Source organism: Manis pentadactyla, chromosome 10 (assembly GCF_030020395.1).
Source record: "Manis pentadactyla isolate mManPen7 chromosome 10, mManPen7.hap1, whole genome shotgun sequence".
NCBI classification, from domain to species: domain Eukaryota; kingdom Metazoa; phylum Chordata; class Mammalia; order Pholidota; family Manidae; genus Manis; species Manis pentadactyla.
Window position 1 is genome coordinate 71,705,430 of NC_080028.1, and position 24,105 is coordinate 71,729,534.

Sequence of the window (24,105 nt, forward strand, 5' to 3'; positions counted from 1 at the left end):
TCCGGAAATGAAAGCAGTGTTATGGGACCAACCGTTCCAGGCGTACTGCCACAAATAAGTGAGGCAGAACAGCCCAGGCCTCTCTTAAAACTAGATGCAGTTTGTCCTCCCCTTTGTAACAATTCAAACATGACTAACCAGGATTTCTTTAGAATATTGGCAGAGAAGGAGTTATGGGAACCTAGGCCATGGAAAAACCCATTCTCCCAAGAAACTTATATGAAACAGCAAAGTAATAAAGATTAATAGTCCCCACTGCCCAGGGCCCCCCTTATGTTGCTTATAATATTAGAAGACACCTCTGGTAACCCTCTCATAGGAAGAATTTATGATCAAAATAAAATTTATATTGACAAATATCCCATATATAAAAGTTTATGATAAATTTATAAAATATTATTATATTAATAGTAAGGTAGTAAGAGCAGATTTAGTGTTATTATATAAAGGATAAAGAGGACTGCAAGGCCCTGGTGCCTGTAAACGCAGGAAGAAAGGTGTAAACATCTGAAATTGTGGAATGAATATTATAAAAAAATAAGGTGTTTTTATTGTATTCATAGGAATGTTAAGGAATGGGTGATAGGAGTACCGTCCCTAGATTTCAGATGTAAGCCTCAACCCACATGTGTAGGATAGGATTTAATTAATAATATAGTTACACTTAATAACCAAAAGACATATAGATTGCATTTTATATAACCTGCTTAAACTTTATATAGCCTTAGACACATATCTAAAAGTCTATATAATCTTACACGCTTAAAGTAAAAATCATAGCCCACACGCTTAACCCACACGCTGTCTTACGCCATTTTCTGTTTAGCACCTAACACGTAGCTTACATGATTTACCAATCAAAATAGACTAGGGGAAAGTTAAAAATTAAATCTTAAATGGCTACTATTAGAAGAAATAATGATATTTCCTTAAGGGTAATAAGCTGAAATTATGTAAACTGACAGAAAAAGTAATGTATTATTCATAATTTTAAAAAATGTTCAACATTATGAAAACCGTAGAAAGATACAAAAATGAAGACCCTGCCGCTTGATGTCAGGAGATGTTACAACTTTAATTGTGTGTTTTGTCTCCTCATTCATCTCACTCGCTGACGCTGTCCTTTCCTTCGTGACCCACACCTCAGCTGGAGCTGGACTCCGGCACCGAGCCCATTCCAAATCTGATGTGCAAACACAGACGTTTTCTGAGGCTTGCTGGCCACGTGGAAGGCAAAGGGTGTGCTCTGGCCAGCTGCACCCAGGGAGTTCTTACTCAAGCCACCCCAGAAAGGGGCTGTGCCACCACTGCTCCCACTCTGTCCTCCCCAAAGCTGAATGCCCCAGTGGTGGAGCTGCTGTGGGGGGCAGCCACGCTCACCCCAAAGCCCCAACTGTGAGCAGGGCCTGCTGATACCCCAGACATGAAGGGTGATGAGGTGCCGCTGTCAAACACTGAGCTACTGGTCCCACTGCTGGTGGTCTGGGTCGTAGCTCCAAAGCCCGAGGTGGTAGCTGCAAAAAAGGAGGAAACAGTATCACCTTACTCCAGTAAGAATCGCTACCATCCAAAAGACAAACAACAACGAATGTTGGTGAGTTTGCAGACAAAGGGGAACCCTCCTACACTGCTGGTGGGAATGTAAATTAGATCAACCATTGTGGAAAGCAGTATGGAGGTTCCTCAAAAAACTCAAAATAGAAATACAATTTGACCCAGGAATTCCACTTCTAGAAATTTACCCTAAGAATACAGCAGCCCAGTTTGAAAAAGACAGCTGCACCGATATGTTTATGGCAGTACTATTTACAACAGCCAAGAAATGGAAGCAACCTAAGAGTCCATCATTAGACGAATGGATAAAGATGTGGTACACATACACAATGGAATATTATTCACCCAAAAGAAGAAAACAAATCCTACCATTTGCAACAACATGGATGGAGCTAGAGGGTACTATGCTCAGTGAAATAAGCCAGGTGGAGAAAGACAAGTAACAAATGATTTCACTCATATGTGCAGTATAAGAACAAAGAAAAACTGAAGGAAGAAAAGAGCAGCAGAATTACAGAACCCAAAAATGAACTAACAGTTACAAAGGGAAAGGGACTGAGGAGGATGGGTGGGAAGGGAGGGATAACGGCAGGGAAAAAGAAAGGGGGCCTTATGATTGGCATGTTTAATGTGGGGGGGTGCACGGGAAGGGCTGAGCAACACAGAGAGGACAAGTAGTGATTCTACAGTACCTCAGTACACTGATGGACAGTGACTGTAATGGAGTATGGGGGGGCATTTGGTGAAGGGGAAAGCCTAGTAAACATAATGTTCTGCATGTAATTGTAGACTGATACAAAAAAAAATACATTTTAAAAGGCCATGAATGATTTTCCTTTCTGCCTGTCTCAATGTCATTTTATCCCACTTTCCTTTTTAAACCTCTAGCCACACCTGGCTCTTCTCTGCTCATGAAAACATGAGCGCATCTCTGCCTTCAGGCCTTTACTCCTGTGCCTGCAACACACACACAGCTGCTGTCCCTGCTCCCAACTCTGGAACTGTGGCCCTGGCCTGTTTCCTATTGTGTCAGAAAGGCTGCTGCTGACTACCTAAGTAGCTCCTCCAGTCATGAGTTACACTGCTACCTAATGCTGTTCACAGATAACAACTGTGATAACATCTGTCTCTTCACCACAGCGTACAGCTCCAAGAGCGGAGACTGTGTCGGCACTTAAAACAGCACCTGGCACTGGAGACCGAGCCGATTCCAAATCTCACCTGCAAACACAGATGTGTTCTGAGGCGTGCTGGCCACGTGGCAGACAGAGGATGTATTCTGTCCAGCAGCACCCTGGGATTTCTAAATCAAGCCTCCTTCGAAAGGTGCTGTACCACCAGTTTTCCGACTCCACCTTGCCGCAAAGTGGAACGTCCTTGTGGTGGAGCTGCTGTTGGGGGCAGCCACGCTCATCCCAAAGCCCCCACTGCCAGCGGGGCCTGCTGGCACCCAGGACATGAAGGGTGATGGGGTGGTACTGCCATACACTAAGGAACTGGTCCTGCTGCGGGTGATCTGGGTCGTAGCTCCAAAGCCCGAGGTGGTGGCTGCAAAACAGGAGGAAACATGGATCATTGTCTAACCCCATACACAAAAGTATGTTCGAAGTGGATCACAGACCTGAATGTAAGTCATGAAACCATAAAAGTCTTAGACAAAAACAGGCAAAAATCTCTTGGACATAAACATGAGTGACTTCTTCATGAACGTATCTGCCCAGGCAAGGGAAACAAAAGCAAAAATGAACAAATGGGACTATATCAATCTTAAAACCTTCTGTAGAGTAAAGAACACCATCAACAGAACAAAAGGACATCCTACAGTAAGGGAGAATATATTCATAAATGACAGACCTGATAAAGGGTTGATATCCAAAATATATAAAGCGCTAACAGAGCTCCACAAACAAAAAGCAAATAATCCAATAAAAAAATGGGCAGGGAAGCTGAACAGACAGTTCTCCAAAGAAGAAATTCAGATGGCAAACAGACACATGAGAAGATGCGCCACATCGCTTGTCATCAGAGAAATGCAAATTAAAACCACAATGAGTTATCACCTCACACCAATAAGGCCCGCCGCCATCCAAAACACAAACAACAAATGTTGGCGAGGCTGTGGAGAAAGGGGAACCCTCCTACCATGTTCGTGGGAATGTAAAATAGTTCAACCATTGTGGAAAGCAATATGGAAGTTCCTCAAAAAGCTCAAAATAGAAGTACCATTTGACCCAGGAATTCCACTCCTCGGAATCTACTCTAAGAATACAGCAGCCCCGTGTGAAAAAGACAGATGTACCCCTATGTTTATCACAGCACTATTTACAACAGCCAAGAAATGGAAACAACCTGCATGTTCATCAGTAGATGAATGGATAAAAAAAGATGTGATACAAATGCACCATGGAATATAATTCAGCCATAAGAAGAAAACAAATACCACCAATTGCAACAACATGGATGGAGCTAGAGGGTATTATGCTCAGTGAAACAAGCCAGGTGGAGAAAGACAAGTACCAAATGATTTCACTCCTCTCTGGAGTATAAGAACAAAGGAAAAACTGAAGGAACAAAACAGCAGCAGAATCACAGAACCCAAGAATGGACTAACAGTCACCAAAGGGAAAGGGACTGAGGAGGATGGGGGGGAAGGGAGGGATGAGAACCGGGTAAAATAAAGCGGGCATTATGATTGGCAGGTATAATGTGTGGGGACACGGGGAGGGCTAGGCTATACAGAGAAGACAAGTAGTGATTTTACAGCATCTTACTATGCTGATGGACAGAGACTATAATGGGGTATGTGTGCGGTACTTGGTGAAGGAGGGAGCCTAGTAAATATAATGTTCTTCAGGTAATTGAAGATTGATACCAAAAAAAAAATTTTAAGGGCCATGAATAATCTCCCTTTCTGCATGTCTCTTAATGTCATTTTATCCCACTTTCCTTTTTAAACCTCTAGCCACACCTGGCTCTTCTCTGTTCATGAAAACATAAGCTTGTCTCTGCCTTTGGTCCTTTGCTACTGTGCCTGCAATGTCCTGAACCCCAGCCACTGTCCCTGCTCCCAACTCTGGAATTGCGGTGATTGCCTCAGTTTTCTACTGTCTCGGAAAGGCTGCTGCTTTCTACCTAAATAGCAACTCCGGTCATGAGTTACAATGGTACCTGATGCTGTTACAGATAACTTCTGTGATAACATCTAAATCTTCACCACAGCGTACAGCTCTAAAAGCAAAGACTGGGTCAGCACTTAAAACAGTGCCTTGCACTGCAGACCGAGTCCACTCCAAATCTTACCTGCAATCCCAGACGTGTCCTGAGGTGTGCTGGCCATGTGGAAGGTAGAGGGTGTGCTCTGGCCAGCTGCACCCAGGGAGTTCGGATTCAACCCTCCCCAGAAAGGGTTCTTGAGACCAGTTCTCCCACTCCGTCCTGACCCAAAGCCAAATATCCCAGTGGTGGAGCTGCTGTGGGGGGCATCCATGCTCATCCGAAAGTGCCCTCTGCCAGCGGGACCTGCTCACACGCTGGACGTCAAGGGCGATGAGGTGGTGCTGCCAAAGACTGAGCTACTGGTCCCGCTGCTGGTGGTCAGGGTCATAGCTCCAAAGGCTGAGGTGATGACTGCAAAAAAGGAGGAAACATGGATCACTGTCTAACCCCATACACAAAAGTAAATTCAAAATGGATCAAAGACCTGAATGTAAGTCATGAAACCATAAAAGTCTTAGACAAAAACAGGCAAAAATCTCTTGGACATAAACATGAGTGACTTCTTCATGAACATATCTACCCAGGCAAGGGAAACAAAAACAAAAATGTACAAATGGGACTATATCAAGCTTAAAAGCTTCTGTACAGTAAAGAACACCATTAACAGAACAAAAGGACATCCTACAGTAAGGGAGAATATATTCATAAATGAAAGATCTGATAAAGGGTTGACATCCAAAATATATAAAGAGCTAACACAGCTCAACAAACAAAAACCAAATAATCCAATTAAAAAATGGGCAGGGGAGCTGAACAGGCAGTTCTCCAAAGAAGAAATTCAGATGGCAAATAGACACATGAAAAGATGCGCCACATCACTTGTCATCAGAGAAATGCAAATTAAAACCACAATGAGATATCACTTCACACCAGTAAGGATGGCCACCATCCAAAACACAAACAACAACAAATGTTGGCGAGGATGTGGAGAAAGGGGAACCCTCCTACACTGCTGGTGGGAATGTAAAATCGTTCAACCATTGTGGAAAGCTATATGGAATTTCCTCAAAAAGCTCAAAATAGAAATACCATTTGACCCAGGAATTCCACTTCTAGGAATTTACCCTAAGAATACAGCAGCCCATCTTGAAAATGACATATGCACCCCTATGTTTATCGCAGTACTATTTACAGCAGCCAAGAAATGGAAACAACCTACGTGTCCATCAGTAGATGAATGGATAAAAAATATGTGGTACATATGCACAATGGAATATAATTCAGCCATAAGAAGAAAACAAATCCTACCATTTGCAACAATATGGATAGAGCTACAGGGTATTATGCTCAGTGAAATAAGCCAGGTGGAGAAAGACAAGTACCAAATGATTTCACTCATCTCTGGAGTATAAGAACAAAGGAAAAACTGAAGGAACAAAACAGCAGCAGAATCACAGAACCCGAGAATGGACTAACAGTTACAAAGGGAAAGGGACTGAGGAGGATGGGGGGGAAGGGAGGGATAAGGGCAGGGTAAAAGAAAGGCGGCATTATGATTAGCATGTATAATGTGGGGGTTTATGGGGAGGGCTAGGCTACACAGAGAAGACAAGTAGTGATTCTACACCATCTCACTACGCTGACAGACAGTGACTCTAATGGGGCTTGTGCGGGGTACTTGGTGAAGGGGGGAGCCAAATAAACATAATGTTCTTATGGTAATTGTAGATTGATACCAAAAAGAAATTTTTTTTTACATGCCGGAAATGATCTTCCTTTCTGCCTGTCTCTTAATGTCATTTTTATCTCACTTTCCTTTTTAAACCTCTAGCCAAACCTGACTCTTCTCTGCTCATGAACACATAAGCTCGCCTCTGCCTTTGGGCCTTTGCTCCTGTGCCTACAAGGTTCTCACCCCCAGTCGCTGTCCCTGCTCCCAACTCTGGAACTGCAGCCGTGGCCTCCGTTTTCTACTGTCTCTGAAAGGCTGCCACTATCTACCTAAATAGCTCCTCCGGTCATGAGTTACACTGCTACCTGATGCTGTGTATTCAATAGATTTTTTCCATTCTGTCCATATGCTTTTCTTCTTCCCAGTATTTACATAATTAATGATCATATCTGAAGTACTATCATGTCACCTGCTTTCTCCCTGAATTCCAACGCAATCTAAGTTCTACTACTGCTTATTATAAATTCTATAAATGCATTTAGTTGTCAGGTAATGACCCAATTAAATAAGTGTTTTATAATTTACTGAACAAGTCTATTACTCAACAGGATGTTTGGATGTTTCCAAGTTTTGTCTGTGTAAGTTATAAAGTCATGACGAACTGATCTGCTGTGTGCTGTGAGGGGAAGGGAAGCTTTTCCTTTGTTACGACACAATTTTAGACTTCATGAACTTACATCTTAGTAGACTGCAAAAGCATTAAGCAGGCAGCATTTCCCTAAAAGGTATTTATCATTATCATAAAAGTTTATTATACGAAGTCTCTCTTTTTCTCTTTAGCTTCTCTTTCATATTTCTCAAGTGTCCTTTTGTCAACCATTCCAGTCAAATACCCGAAAACATTTGAAGACAAAAGAAGCACTTAATTACTCACAAATTATTCAATGAAGTTAAGGGAATTTAGGAATTCCAACTTCAGAAACCAACTATTTTAAAGTAAAGGTACCACTGGATAGATGGTGCAATCACAGAAAATCTCTGTGGAAAAGACATTTACATAGTCTCAAATTATCTTCCCCAGGATAACAGGGAAAAAATAACTTTACATTGGAGAATCCCAGCAGACATCACCTTAACCAAGTAATCATGACTAATATCACCAGTAATCAACAAAACATGCCGAATACTGACATTATGTACCCCTGACTGAATGCTCTGATAAGAGTACAATGTATCTTCGGTGATATTTTGCCCAAAATCTATATACTCAATTTTTTTGTAAAAAGCATCACTCAAACCCAATACAAGAACATATAAAGCCACTGAATAGCACTCTTCAAATGATGATGGTCATGAAAGACAAGACTGAGTAAATGTCACAAGTGAGAGGAGAATAAGGAGACTTAACAAATAAATGCAGTGCACCCTTCTAGAACAGAAAAACTACATTAGTGGAGAAACTGGTAAAATTCAAGTCAGACCTACATAGTTTAGTTAATTTTGCACCAATGTTAACTTCCTAGTTTTGATGACTGTACTATAGTTATTTAATGTTATTTAATTTAATTTATTTAATTAATTTATAGTTATTTAATGTTAACGTTAAGGTATGCTGAATGAAAGACAAATAGGAAGCCTATACTGTTTTTGCAACATTTCTCCAAGCCAAATTATTTCAGAATAAAAATTTTTTTAAAAAGCAAATGTAAATACTAAACAAAATTAATTCCAACAGTGTTGTCCAAGAAATTAGGCCTAATACATTTCAATATTTAATATTTTATAAATATTTGTCAAAAAGAGATTATAATTTTAAAATAATTCCTTAGTAATAACTAACCATTCCCTTGCCACAATCTATCCAAATCAAAGCCTTCCTGTTCTGGCCTTCATCTCTATGTGTGCTCTGCAGTCATCTACAGAGCATGCTTCCAACCAACCATAGAAGCCCAGGAAAATGCCAACCAAAATTACAGCCAATAAGCAAAAAATATATTCTTCTAAAATACATAAAGTGGGCCCAACATGTCCATCCATAGAGCCTTAGGTAAGGATTCCTTTTTAATAGCTTCTTTTAGGGTCTGTTGTGGAAATTTTCACAAGTAACTGGCAAGATTACCAACTAAGACTATTTAAAGCAAAACCATGAAGATAAGCCCTCTGAATCCTCTGATGATATAGTTTAAAGAAATGGGTCTGATTTAGGCGGGATTAAAAATGAAAGGCCTTATCCTACAGTAGGGGAGAATATATTTGTAAACAACCCATCTGATAAAGTGTTAACATCCAAAATATATGAAGAACTCATGTGCCTCAACACCCAAAAAACAATAACCCAATTAAAAACTGGGGGAAGGACATGAACAGACACTTCTCCAAAGAAGAAATACAAAGGACCAGCAGGCACATGCAAAGATCCACATCGCTAATCATAAGGGAAATGCAAATTAAAACCACACTGAGGTATCCCCTCACACCAGTCAGGATGGCCACTCTCTGAAGACAAGAAATAACAAATGCTGCTGAGGATGTGGAGAAAGGAGAACCCTCCTACACTTTGGTGGGAATGTAAATTGGTGCAATTGCTGTGGTAAACGGTATGGAGGTTCCTCAAAAAACTAAAAATAGAAATACCATTTGACCCAGTAATTTACCCCCCCAAAAAACACAAAATCCCTGATTTTGAAAGTCATATGCACCCCTATGTTTATTGCTGCACTATTTGCAATAACCAAGGTATGGAAGCAACCTAAATGTCCATCAATAAAATAAAAGATAGATAAATTTCAATAGAATGAAGGATAGATAAATTTATCTAAAGGATAAAGATGTGGTACATATACATAATGGAATATTATTCAGCCATAGAAAGAAAAGAAATACTGCCATTTCCAACAACATGGATGGATCTAGAAGGTATTATGCTCAGGGAAACAAGCCAGACAAAGACAAATACCATATGATTTCACTTATTTGTGGAATATAAAAACAAAGCAAAACAGAAGGAACAAAACAGCAGTAGACTCAGACACTGAGAAGTGACCAATGGTTACCAAGCTGGTGGGGAAAGAGGCTGAGGGGGATAAAAGGACACAATAATTCACAATCACAGTATAATTTGGTCAGAATAGTAAAGCATGGAGAACATAGTCAATGATTCTGTAACATATTTCTACGTTGATCAACAGTAATCACACTAGAGAGGATGAGGATTTAATAATATGCGTAACTGTTGAACCATTGTGTTGTACGTTTGAAACTAAAACACTGTAAATCAATGATACTTCAATTTAAAAAAAAGAAAAGCCTTTTAATTAAAAAGATTTTCAATATTAGAATACATCACCAAAGTTCAACCATGGTGTTTTCATATCTTCTAATCTTAGCATGTTAGCCAACCACCTATCTTTGATTATAAATTTAAGGAGTTGATGGATTAGAAAAAACTTTCCCCCATGCACCTAATTCAAGTACTGCTTTTCATTACTCCCAAGAAAATTATATTCAAAGCAGACTGACATTTCCCATAATCTAGGATTCTGTATTAGTTTTTATTAAAAAATCTAAAACGCAGCTTTCATAAATCCATTTATGCTCCTGGTGGTGATGACAGAAGATTTTAGAGAAGACCTAAATTCCATCAGAAAATTCTAACAACGATCATACTGCAAAAACTACTTAACATCAGCTTTCCCTACAAGTAATGTCATTTTATTATTAATTTTTCTTAAGTTGGGGTAATCTGTTTTATCCCCCTTTGTGTGAATGTTTGCAATGCCCAAAACATTCCATTAAATTAACTATTATTTAACAGAAAATACTTACATTATTTGTCCTCCAATGGTTGACTTGCCAGCATCTAAAAGTAATCATCAACAATGTGTAAACCAGGTGTAAAAGACAAAACCCCCAAATACCAACAATTAAAAACACCAACAACTGAAGGCATCATTCAGCTGATATAATTACATCTTGCAACAGCAACTGAAATGATAGGAATTTGGGGCACACGCTCTGGCTGGTTACCTTCCTCTTTGTAAAATGAAGCTGCTAAGATCTCCTGCAGCTCAACAATGACTGAGAACTACTTTACTGATAAAGAAATGAATTTTTGGACAGATTCCTCCCTGACCGTTAGCTTAGAGCACAGCAACAACAGAATATAAATTACCGCAGTGGAGCCTCAGTGGACAGCAAGAGCAGACCAGGACTGAGAGCTCCATTTAGGTGGTCGGTGAGCCTTTACAAATTTCAAAAGGGTTCTCGCTACTGAAAAAGAATAGGGGAAGCCAGAGATAAAGAGAAGGAAAAAGGACACATAATCCTGTATTTTCCTTTCACAATTTTGGGAGTAAGTCAGACAGAGAACACCTGAATAAATAAAATAGGGTTTTGTTTTGTGCTAAACCAGCAACCTGACTAGCATCCAGAACTCACTCCAATTAATTTCTTACATTACGCAAAATCAAACTACATAGTAAAGTCAATCCTATAAAGTTAACAGAATAACTGAAGTTCACATAAAAAAATAGGCACATTTTCTAGAATGTTAATTAATAAATGTCATAATATGCTGAGCCATCATCGGTGGTGTAGAGACCAATTATGCATCATAGAAATATACTGTAGCTTATTTTCTTCCAGCTTCTATTCCATTATACAACTGTCAATCGGTCCAACCTTCAAGAATAAAGTGCTGACAATTTTTTGCCAGCCAAAAATTCAAGTTAAAAGTCAAGACATTTTAGATCAATTCCATTCAGTTTCACTAAACATCTCCAAGTAGCGAAGATGTTCTGTTTGTTGTACGCAGTAACTTTGGTCATTTCTTATTGCTGTGAATGCAACTTACCCACATGCCCCATGAATACTACATTTACATGTTCCTTCTTAGGAGCACCTGGCGGTGTATCCACAGATTTGGGTTCTGGTACCTCCTCTTCCTCCTCCATCATCTCCTGGGCACTTTCCTCTGGGGGCCTTCCACCTCCAAAGGAGCCACCCACTGGCTCTGCTTCACTGATGTCTTCTTTGTGCTCCCATGATTCTTCTGGGGACATTTCTGTCTCCCCATTTTCTACTGAAATAAGGTATTTTAACTCAGTATTCTGGTAAAATATTTATAGTCTATACTTTAAAACACAGATGCTTTCAAACAACAAATAGAACTTTGCATATTTAGTTCCACTTTCCAATGTCTAGTGACACATAGGAAAGTATCTTTCACAACAGAAATGGATAATAGCTTTCAAGCTGGCCTCACTGCTGACATCAGAGCTCTGACTCAGAGACTACAAGAGATTGCTATTTTTATAAAGCTTCATTTCATAAGGACAAACAAAGTGTGAACAGGAGATGTATCATCTGTAACAGCCCAGTAACTCCAGCGTCAAAATGCCCTGACAGTGGAAAAAAGGGAAAGTTTAAAACCAGGACACAGGATTTAGGGGCTCTTTTCTTTTTCCTCTACAAGTAATATCTTTGGTATCAACTTTTTGGAAATATAAAACCCTTAAAAATAAGAAAGTTACAAAAAGGAAGGAAATTTTTCACAAAGTAAATGGAACAAGTATAACTATTTAAACTGACTTTACCATTCTTCCACCCAATTCTTCTATATTGACAACTACTAAATGTATCACGGCATTGTCAATCCAAACACAAAGATTCAATGTCAGTGTTAAATGTAGGCATTACAATAATCATGACACTTACATGTGCACCTTAAATCTTGAGAGTGAAAGAGTTTCATAATACTGTATTCATATGGTCAGAAATTTTCTTACCAACAGGTTCTGAAAGTTCCATGCTAACAGCTGAATTTGAACCTGGACAAGAAATTGAGATATAATATATATTTACAAAACAATATTTAGCTTTATACACTACAGACAACTTAAATGTTTTTTCAATTAGATATTCAAAGAGTCATCTTGTAGATGCTTACCTTCACACAACAATTGTTCCTCTTGAGAAAGTTCCACAGGTGCTATTTAATAGAAATAAGTTCTATTAAAAATTGAAATTACACATCCATTTTATTTATGTTCTAAAATACAGTAAAAACATAAATTCAATAACCCAACAAAAATCTCAACAATCCAGACCTAACTAATGGCAACTAACTCAGGTTTTCAAACTATAAGTCTGTTTAACCTACTTCTAAAAATCTGCCAATCACAGCCAATTTTGAAACCTTTTCAGTAATGGAAATGTACTCATAAAAGTATGCTTGTTCTCGTATTTTGCTTCAAAAACTTTTCTGTCACAGATATTTAAAGAGTAATCAACAGCATACACAGATCAGATTAGTAAGATTTTGCTCAACAAAGACACATTACTTCTCTAGTTTCTCTTGGTAGCTGTAGTCAAAGAAGGCTATGATTAGCCCTTTTAAAAATTCTATAATCATACATATTTTATCATCAAGATCCTGGAATAAGTTCTATTTGATACCAAGAAAGTACAAAGGACATTCATATAAAGTCCCTGAAATGTGTATGGGCCCTTATGACATCTCAGAAATGATGATTAAAATGACACTGTTTTTGTCCCTCTATTAGAATTCTAAGATCAAGAAACAATCCAGTTTCCACAATTGTCACGCTGAAAATCTACTTATGATATTACTGAAAGAGATGTATGAGAAATATATACTGATACTTAAATGTTTAAGTTTATTTTTATATCTGAAAGCCTAATGATACTCCGGTATGAAAGTGCCCTTGCTTTAAAGAATCTCCAAGATGCAAAAAAGACATTGAAGAATTTGAAGTCACATGAATCCTGCACACCAATAAACAGTGAATTCATAATCTCTCAAAGTTACATTTAAACTCACTCCCCTGGAGTGTTAAGACCTGTAAGTCAAGAAAAGTTTTGGGCCCAATCTTCCATAATATGAAGTAGTGAAGAAAGGAGTTTCTTGCCCCTGAAAGGTAAAGGGCAACCAAGATCTTTTGAGAAGTGACATGCTGAGCGTCGCAGCTGCAGATGATCCTACACAGTGGTATTTGGATGACCTTTGAATGGAAAGACACCTCAGCCAGCAACATCAGCATGGCTCCCACCGCGGCGCAGTGCAGCTGGAGAGGAGAGGCTAAACACAGAGGTAACAGGGGTGACACCGGACAGGTGCAGGAAGGAAGAGTGAAGGGTCTAAGACACCCCAACCTATGCGATTAGCAGGATGTTAACAGAAATGGAAAAAGCATTTGAACTAGGTTTGGAAGGAAGAGGAATTGTACTTCACAAAAGATTTTTTTTTCACTTCCTATTTAAAAGAAAAGTTTACAGGTATAGTAAGGAAAAATCACTCAACTTCCAGAGAAAGTCAGGCAGTGCTAGGTGATCAGGCTGACGTGCGAACCTCAGGATGGAGGAGGCAGCAGACGCTGGTGCTGAGAGGCCAGCACTGGGCTGACTCCTGGCTTTAAAACCTACAGTGTCATGTACAAGTTGTGAGAGGCAATTATTTCACTGAATCATGGAAATGGCATGTCATCTGCCTGAGAGAACTGCTTAGAGCACTGAATGAGAATAAGCATTTGTTTAGTTTCAATTAAAGAACTCCTCGCACCTAAGAGATATTCAACAAGTGACTCCCCACTCCCTAATATGTAATGAGCCATCAGTTCAATTCTCTCAACTAACATGTACTGCACATCTATTATGGGCCAGACAGGGATAGAAACACTCACAAATCCACAGTGCTGGAGGCAGGGTTGGAGGTTGTGGCAAATTACCCTAAATCCCTTTAAATTTTTATTGAGCCCTCATGTGCTGATTGCTATCTTATTTAAGCTCCCCCCAAACCCTATGAAGTAAGCGGTAACTTACCAAACATTCTGACATATTCGAATGGGCTTCTCCAAGTTACACAAATGCCACCTTGCCCTTCCTCAGACAGCCCCTGCTGAAAATCCCTCAGTAAAAGTAAACCGAGTAAGTGATGACACAGTTAGGATGGTCAAGCATTGTAAGGCAAGGAAGACGGAGACAATCAGTATGGGGGGCTCTCTCATCACTTATAAGACATCCCAAACTGCAAATGGGCTTTATAAGACCCAACAGTACACACACCTCAACACCTGGTTCTACAACCAACTCTTAGATTTACAAATATACAATACATGCCTAAGGCTGTAAGGCACCTCTCAGGACAGTGACATCAGTCATAAGACTACCTCCATGGCTGCATAACGCAGCATAATAAAAATCTGTTCATGGTTTCATTTTTCAAAACACCCTACATTTATAATGCATTTGTCTTGAGTTTGTACAGCTTACAGAGGCAGGGACAGGGTCAAGTACAAACAGCAATTAAGTTATTAATATACACGTAATGATGACATTAAAGGGCCTCAAAATAAGAAGCTGACAATAGTTTCCCCAGGATGGAAGAAAAAAAGCTTATCCTTGCATTCAGACCACGGATCACGTTACAATTCAAATGGCAATGGTGGCAACATCTGCGAACTGATGTTTTTGGAGCAATGAACCAGAAAAATCACAGATACAGCAACATGTTCTTTACATTTAAACTTGTCAGTGTATTTGTACCCAGTCTCTTCTCTCACACACATCTCCAACCCTTTCTCATTCTACTCCTATTATTCATAATATACATCACATCCAGATTTACTCGCTACTAATGAGCATAGGCTTGTAATTCTACCAGCTCCAAAGTCACTTGTTCATGGCTGGCAAACATAACCATTGGGGCTTGATTTCCAAGTCCTGCACACTTCATATCTGCTAGTCGAAGAGAAGTTAGTCAACCTCCCAAGGAATGAAATCAGTTTCATATTTCCTAATGGTATCTCCATGTTCAGAAGATACATCCTCATCAAGTACACACCCTCATCAAGTATTCAAAAAAGAACAATTCTAATTAGGTGGGAAAGTTTATCAGAAGTGTACTAGTTAATAAAACTGCCATACCTCAAATTAAAAGAAACGAATGCTATCCTTTATGGTAAAGGAAGATTAATGAACTGGCTGTGATAAAAGGTATATTACCCAAAATTTTAAAACAAGAAGTGAAAGATTTTACCAAAAGACAGTCAGGCAACAGTACTGCCTATGGTTTAACAAAGATGATACTGTGAATCTTAAAACTAGTTAAAATTTGATAATGGTGCAATAAGCCAGACACAACAGATCACAGGTACAATTCCATTCACATGAAATATTCAGAATAGGTACATTCATACACACAGAAAGTAGCTTGGTGGTTGCCAAAAGCTGGGAAAAGGGGAGTGTTAAACAATTGCTTGAAAAGTATGATTTCCTTTGGAGGCGATGAGACTGTTTGGAACCTTGAGGTAGTAAGCTGCACAGCACTGTGAATGTACCAAATGCCACCAAACTGTTCACTTTCAAATGGTTAATTTCATGTCATATGGATTTCACCTCAATTTTTAAAAATACAATTTTTTTAAAGATTTGATTATGGATCAAAGGACTTTAACACGGAGATCTTACTTGGCCAGATCATGGGTACAGTGAAGGCCACACTCGTGGTGGGCTGTGAAAACCAGGTTTCAATTCAAGTTATATTTTAAATATAAAAGTCTGGCCAATTCTTAAATTGCTTAACCCACATAGTCCATAAATCAGCAACTTAAATGTGTACTGCTTTATATGTATAAAACTAATCTTTCATCTCTTTACACACAAAACAACAATATGCAAAAGTCATCCTACTTAAATTTCTTAGTCCTGTTGGCTAAATGGTGTTCATTATTAATGAATAAAAACTTCAGTGCTGTCGCAAAAGTCACAAGTGTCTTACGCTACCTTGAAGTGAGAAACATTGTGACAAAATTCTGTCCAATACAAGCTTCTGCAATGATGGAAATGTTCTGTTTCTGTGCTGTGATATGACTGTCACTTAGCCACGTTGTGGCTATTAAGCACTTGAAAGGTGGCTATGACCAAGAAACTGAATTTTTAATTGAAACATTTAGTTTTAATTAATTTAAAGAGCCATAAGTGCACAGTTCTAGATCCTCTTAAGGAATCTCCTCAATTGTAGTACAAATCTTTCCACTTTTATCCCACCCCCCACCCACCCCATTACCCAGCTTATGATGGCTCTTCTGAGCTCCTCTAGGGTAGGACCCTTCTTGCAGCTGTAAGCACACCCACACACAGATCTCAGTTTTCGTTCCCTAAGACATTAGAAACTTCCAGAATGAGTGTGGTTTTCTGAAATACAGAGCCTTTTCCCATCTCCTGTAAAGTCTCCACAGGCTGAAACGGTGTACGTACCGAGTAAGTATGTAATTCACTGTGCCTGGACTGCAGCCGTTTCTTTTGGTTTTCAGAGGTCACTAGTTCCTTAGAGTCTTATCACTTCAGTTTTCTCACCATCTGTAGCAGTCCACCTATATATTTACTGCATTTCCATCAGGGTTCGATAGACTAAAAACAACTTTGTATGTGTCAGTTTTCCAAGAAGGGATTAGAGAAACAATACTGAAGAGATGCTGAAGTACAATTTGCATAAGAAACTAAAAATTCTCTAGCACCCAGATGACCATACACTCCCAACCAAATCCGCCTGCCTGAGGTATTTTTCTCCCACAGACAATACTGAAAACCAGTAAAGGCAGACATCACAACCAAACGCCCACACAACACATGAAATGTCCATGGTTTTGCCTTAACTACCTATGCTCTCAAAATAAAAAGGTACAATGCTATAGCGGTGAACAGAACTGTTTCAAATTATCTCACATTATTTCCTAAAATGTAGGAAGAAGTGATTTCAAAGTAGAGCATTGCCTACTTATCACAACGTCACCCTGCTACTACTGAGACAGAACAGGGAGGCGGTGCCATAGGCCACAATCTCACGGACTCAGTTGCTGAAAAAGTGTCTCAGCCAAAAAGACCTTTTCATAGCAAATCACAGGGAGAAGACTAGCTGAGTTATTATTACTAGAATAAACTTTGAAATCAGACGTAGAGTCTAACCCTGGCTCCTCCACTTACTAGGAGATGTCACCTCATTTATTTAGCTTTTCTGAGCCTTAATTTTCTTATCTATAAAAGGGCTCAACATAACCTCAAAAGATTGTTGTGAAGATAAAAGCATATGAAGCAAGTAACTGCTCAATAAGTTTACCATTACAAGCTTTTCAAAGCCCCATATTAACAAAACTTTTGAAGAATAAACACAAGAAAGGCAAATTCTAGGGCCTCTCTCAGGAAATCCATGCTGGTTGGTGGTCAAGATGTTAGCCCCAGGGATGCCCTTCTCCCCGGTCAACAGCACGGTGTAATTGAAAGGGCACTAAGCTAGCAGTTGGCAAACAGATTCCAGACTCCACTGTTGCTGAATTGGAGTCACTATCTGTAGGCTTCAGTTTCTTTATCTGATAAGACTGTACTACTGCCAGGGTCACTTCCAGCCCTAACATTCTACGAACTATTCATTCACTAAAAGCAATGACACACATCCACCTGAGTGGGCTTTCTGTAGAGTAACTAAGATCCACTATGTTTTTCAAACAACCCTAAAACAGGTTTATTTATAATGTATATCCTATTTACTTCAAAAAAAATTGTAGGTGAACTTAAAATACTTTGCAGACAGCCCCATTAAGGTACAAAGGGAACAGAAATACACTTACCTTGCAACCAAAACCAACCATCCAAAGGAACTGGACACACCACTGAGTAGTACAGTGGCCCACTGTGGTTCTACAGAAACGGTCAACCCAGAGATTGCCCCAACAACATTCTAAGGCATGCACTTTCTGCTTTGTTCAAGGTCAGTGGCTTACAATTACCTGTTTGGAATGTGGTTTGGATTGGGTGTAACCACTCTTAGGTTAGGCTGGTGAAAGATGCTCAAAAAATCCTTACTGTTTCTCTCACCTAGTAAGCAGAATTATGATGGGGAACTGGCTCAACTTGGAGTACTGTGACAACTAGATTTCCTAAAACAAAGTCACTTAGGAAAAAAATACCCTAGCCTGCTTTGTTAAACTCTACTGAAAACAAGGACACTACTTTTAAGAAGCTTTGGTATGAATCAACAAATGACAGCTTTTTAAGCGTCCTTAGGATGTCAGAATAACCAAGAACTTCCAAATAGTGGCCATATTCTTGCTTCCCAGTTAATTTAAGAACTGTGAATATAATGATGAAATTCTAAATTAACATGCCCAATAGATACACCAGCCGTAATGGCAGTAACTCACAAGCTGCGTAAAAAGGTAACTGATGCTCTACTCTAGCAATTTCCTAGCAAGCTGAAATAAAATACCGAAACACAAGAAATGTAAATTTTATGTGAATTATATCTGAACTTAAAAGACACTTATGGTATTAACAAAGAACAGGTACCAGAAAATGTATCTCTAGGCTTACGATTAGTATAACAAGACTGAAATGATTTACACAAGGGCACCTATGAACAACTCCTCTGCTCAGCTTTGAAACCCTCTCAACCACGTTATGTCTTCCATTAGAGTAAACTGGGGGTCTGACTTCTTTCTAGACTCCAGGACTACGATTAATTCATCTTGTGGTGTCACTTCAAGTGCCCAGCACAGTATCCTGCATTCTGTAAACACGTGAATGTTTGTTCATTAATTGCTATACATCATTCTGAGCAGAAACCAGACTTACATCTCAAAAACTTCCATTCTAATACTGCTAACTCACCACAAAAGACTATCGAATCCTTTTCATTCCTTTCTCTTCGACTAGAAAAACAGTAATATTTTAACACTTTAAGACATTTCCTCCCCAGCAAACAAAAACAAAACAAGACTTAAAACTTGTCATCTACTCTACTTCCCTAACTCGCCCTGAGAAATTTTAATCGCTATCTTTTCTTGCAGTACAATTCCAGAGAAGGTGAAAAACAAGGGACAGAAGAAAGCCATGTACAAAAGCTGCAGTAAATAAAAGCTGCTCCAAAGAGGGCCTATTCTCAATCAAAATTTCTTACCAGTTCAAATAGCTGCTCACAAGGAAAGCACTGGTTCATGTAATGCCTTCGCTTACTCCCTAAATCCTCACGCTGGAGCCATTGCAAGCATGTAAAATCAGGAAATAAGAGCCCAAATCTAATAATTGGTTAAGTCAAGGTAAGAAATAACTAGCTAGAAAACGAGGCAGGAAAAGAAATAACACTCCTGGAACAGTATTTTCCCCTCACCTTCTCTGCCTACTTTACTTACTGTCCCACTGAAGACTTTGTTACTGCAGGGATTTCAGTCTCATGGGAAAAGGAAAATCCAGTCAAGAACCTCACCTATCTTCTGTCTAAACTTATCTCTCAGTCAACAGGTATCACTTAAAATCATAATAAAGCCTAAGAGGCCTTCTGAACAAAGCAATTATGTAAGATTCTGCACTCTACTCTGGTGACCCTGAAGAGGTCACTTTTGAGACTACTCAGTGATTAACAAGCAACCACCACGTAGTAGTGACGGTTGCATTAACTTTGTGAATATACTAAAAACCACTACAGTGAATTCTGTGATATGTGAATTATATCTCTGTCACTAAAAAAAAGAACATTCCTTCCCCATTAAAAGACACCCATCAAAAACCAAGTACTATGAAACAGAACATTTCTCTTTAAAATTCAGGTTCCATAATACAATGTGCTATGTTTTGGAGATAGTTCCTCCTCTGAGGACCGCTGGTTTTATTTTTATTCTATATTCATTTTTTACTGGCAGAGTTCTGAGAGATGCTAAGGGTGCGGTGGTGGAAAGGACACCACACCATTACTACAGAAGCCTGGATGCTCTACAAGTCTAAGTGCTATGCTCTGAAATGTTTGTGTCCCCCCCAAAATTCATATGTTGAAATTCTAATGCCTCACGTATTGGACTTAGGTGGGGTTTTTTTGGAGGACATAAGTCCTAACGGCAGAGCCCTCAAGAATGCATTTTACAAACAGCTCCTTTATAAAAGAGGCCCCAGGGAGCTCCCTTGCCCCTTCCACCATGTGAGAACAAGAAGTCAGCAATCTGATCTGAGAGAGGGAAGGAGGCCCTCATCTGACCAGGGTGGCACCCTGATCGCGGTCTTCCAGCCTCCTGAGCTGTGAGGGATAAAAATTTTGTTTACAAGCTACCTAGTCTGTGGTACTGTACTACACAGCAGCCCAAATGGACTAAGACACCAAGTAATCCTGAATTAAATCGCTAAACTTACTTCTCATTCAACAATAAAAAAGAATGAACTGTGTGCAAATTGAAACTCAAAATAAGTAAAATATGTACATTCTAGCATAGAAAATGTTTGTTCTCTTACACACAACCCTTGTCTTCCACATTTTCATTCATTTCAGGACTTCTACTTTAAAGAGCATCACGTAGTCAATTTACTTGGATCTGTAGAGAACTGAACTTAAATGAATTACACTTGGTTACACTTAATTTGTATTCTACTTAATCATTCCGTTGGAAACCTGTATTACTTTTTCTGAGAGCTAAGATCAACACGGAATCCCAAGTTTTGACTTGGGATGGCTGGAAACAGGCATAACCACCCAGCAGCCTTCTGACACTGTGCAAAAACATTTATGGCAACTGGCTGCTCAAGGAACCACCAGAAAAACCCAACTAGCCTGTTTTCAGGAGAAATGACAGATATTCATCCTAGACAGGAACAGTTAGGAAGTCATTCAGTGTTCTACCTCTAGACTTCCTCCTTCAAGAGCTCTTCCTCCTATCTAGTTTAAAAACAGGGACCCACAACAAATCTCAACAAGGGCTTAACAACCAAAGAAAAGATGCTCCCCTTCTGTTTATTTCCTCACTATAAAAAAACTTGCAACTTTTATGGCTCCCCCTTTGTAAATTTCTAAGGGCAAGTTCCAATTTTTTTCTTTGCTTCTTCCAGGCATAGTTCTCTGCTATGATGGTGGTACTTTATGGACCTCTATGGGTTCAAACATGCAATCCAACAGTCCCACATCTCTCTGGACCTCAATTTAGAAACCATTCTTTTCCAATAGACAACCCTAAGGAGGACACTTTTAAAAATATGAACTGGCATTTTGTAGAAGCAGTTGACAAAGTCAGTAACACCAAAACAGTTTGATATAACTGAAAAAAACTGACCACCAAGTAACAAAGAAAGTACTTCTCTTATAACCGCTTCCTTAGATATTTTTACATCTCCACTTCTAACAGTGTCACAGAGAAAAGGATTAAGAATAAACCAGCAAGTTGGCAAATGCCAGTAAGAGGAAAGACAGCTCTTCTACCTAACAGTCACCCAACCTACCTACCTAGTCACCCAACAATGTCTACTCCAGATCACTGCTCTGAGGATGGCTGTCCCTTCCTGACTCACTGGCTGATGGATGGACAAGCTGGAAATGGAGTTCCAAGTCTAGCCAGAGTGGTGCTGGTGGCTCCAGAGTGAGGAGGGACGGCCAAAAAAGAAACAAGAAAATGGCTGGATAAAAGGAATCTGCATGATAAGGTATGGGGAACCGGGCACTTTTAGGGGCTGGTAAGTGAACTTTATTTAAGTAGGCCAAACTGCTTGATCTAAGCAAAGAAATAAATACTAAGTTTCCTTGTTAAAAGGCAAAACATCAAGAAAATCAAACAACCAAATTCAAACTGTGCTCATATATGTACTTACTTCACAGAAGTACTTCTCCAAGCTCTCTGCCTCTAATACAGAAACTGTGGCAAGTTTCTGAAGAAGCTAAACTCCCAGAGACTTTTATGATGTCCATTTATCTAGGAAATACAACGTGGAACTTCAAAGAGAAATCAACAATCGATTCTCACAAATTGCCAAGAACATCTGTGATATGGTTCTCCAATACCCTGGCTCACGAAGGTACATTCCTTTCTCTCTTTAAGCCAATATTGACAGTTCGTAAAATAAGCACTTTTTCATACAGGGGAGAATAGTTAACTTCACACATCTGACATTCCCACAAGATCAGTACCCGAAAGCATGTCATCCTATCACTTAAGCAGCCCCGAAATACAGAAAGCTTTTTAAAGACCAAACCTGACTTGAAAACACACAAAACAGTCTACTAGCTATGGTCAGAACGGCACGTGACAACTAGTAAGCTATAATACCAAGTATCTGAACAGGCTAATTACTGACACGTGAACATAAAGAGTGACTTACAATACCACACAGCCTGAATAAGCTATCCGATTTTGACGAAATTAAAATTCTAAACGTGTCACTAAGAAGACAAGCACCACTTAAGAAAAAGAGAACACAAATCAATGTAGTTTCCTATACACATTACGGGAGGACCTCTTACTTTTGACACTGTTAACTTTACAAGCTTACACAATGCTTTACAAAACTGAAAGACCTCTGAAGTGATGGCCAACAGTTTCTGCGGGATCCCAAGACTACAATGCATCTTGGGATTCCTGCAGGACACTTCGGTGCCAGATATCCAAAACGTTAATTACAGTTTCAATAATAGAAATTGGAGCAAGAAACGCTCTCTCACCTAGGCATAAGGTGAAGGAAAAGTCGGGCGCTCGTCCTCCCAGCTCCTTGAGTCTGGCTCGCTCAACGCCCACCCACCTCCTGGTTCCAGTTGTCCCACGTCTGGGCCTCATGGTACTGATGGCCGCGGGCCCTCTCCGTCCCATACGGTTTTCAGTTCTAGTAGGTAGCTGCGGCCCCCGGGGAAGGGACGGGCTCTAGATCCCTCCCATGTCGCCGACACGCAGCTACCGCTCCTCCAGGCCCTCCGCCGCGCCCGGGCCGCCCCACACAGGGCTGCCCGCGCCCGGCGCCGCTGTCAGCGCCCCACGTGCCGCCGGGCCCCGAGGCCGCGCGTACCCCGCCCTGCGAGGCGAACCGCAGACGTGTCCCCACACCCCACCAAGGTGGGCTCCGGCCTCCCGCTCGGCTGCTTCCGCGTCCCGGCCCCTTTGCCCGAAGGGCCTCCCGCGCCACTGCAGGCTCCGTGGTGGTTGGCGCCGGCGCCGGCGCCGGTTGGGCCGGGCCACGCAGGAAGGACGGCACGAACTCGGCGGCGTGGACGTTGGGCACAAAGGGTTTGGCATTGACGTTGAGCTGCCGGCTGAAGGCCGCGCTGAGGTGCTCACGCTGGGCCTCGGCGGCCCCCGCCGCCAAGGGGCCGCCTTCGCCGCCGCACGGGCCCGACCCGGGGGCTTCCATGTCCGCCTGGTCCCAGCAGTCGGGCGCTGAGTCGCTGCTGCTCCCGCTGCTGCTGCCCCCGCCGCCGCCGCCGCCACTGCCCGGATCCATGATCGGGGGGACCGTGTGTGTGGTGAAGAGAGGGCGGGAAATGGAGGCGGGGGCGACGGGCCGGGGAGGAGCAGGCCGCGCTGACCCGGGGAAGTGGGAGACAGAAGGGCTGAGGGCTAGCGACAGAGTCCCCGGCGTCACCGCGGCAGCAGCTCCAGTCCCTACTTCGCACTCGCGACAAAGGCGGCGGCGGCGGCGGCGGCTCAACCCTCCTCGTGTGTGCGAGCCGATGTCCTTCCACCCAACCCAGGCACCTCTGACTGCCTCACCGGCCACCCCACTACCGCGCAGATTGACCCCTCGCCGCCTCCCGTACCTTCACCTCGGTAGTTCTCAGCCCCGTTCGTCCCCGCTTCCGGCTATGAAGCACGGCCAAAGACGGAACTACGCGTTCCGACAGAGCCCGCGCGTCC

At 40.9% G+C, this 24,105-nt stretch overlaps 1 protein-coding gene across 5 annotated transcripts; it reads right to left on the reverse strand.

The window, feature by feature from the left end:
- Nucleotides 1–623: 623 nt before the first annotated feature.
- On the reverse strand, nt 624–24,099 carry LOC130678912 (eukaryotic peptide chain release factor GTP-binding subunit ERF3A-like). Of its 5 annotated transcripts, none has more exons than XR_008992105.1 (8): nt 24,009–24,099; nt 12,390–12,431; nt 12,158–12,270; nt 11,295–11,522; nt 10,268–10,301; nt 4,855–5,181; nt 2,776–3,102; nt 624–1,514 (listed from the first exon to the last, which is right to left on the reverse strand). XR_008992105.1 is itself a non-coding variant. In XM_057486958.1 (8 exons), exons 1-6 carry the CDS (start codon nt 23,065–23,067, stop codon nt 5,127–5,129), a joined length of 546 nt encoding a protein of 181 aa, XP_057342941.1. In that variant the 5' UTR covers nt 23,068–23,544; the 3' UTR covers nt 624–1,514; nt 2,776–3,102; nt 4,855–5,126. The 5 variants fall into 5 exon arrangements, 2 of the variants coding, with proteins under 2 accessions (XP_057342941.1, XP_057342940.1); XR_008992106.1 differs by lacking the exon at nt 24,009–24,099 and adding an exon at nt 22,923–23,544; XR_008992107.1 differs by lacking the exon at nt 24,009–24,099 and adding an exon at nt 16,718–16,850.
- Nucleotides 24,100–24,105: the final 6 nt, after the last annotated feature.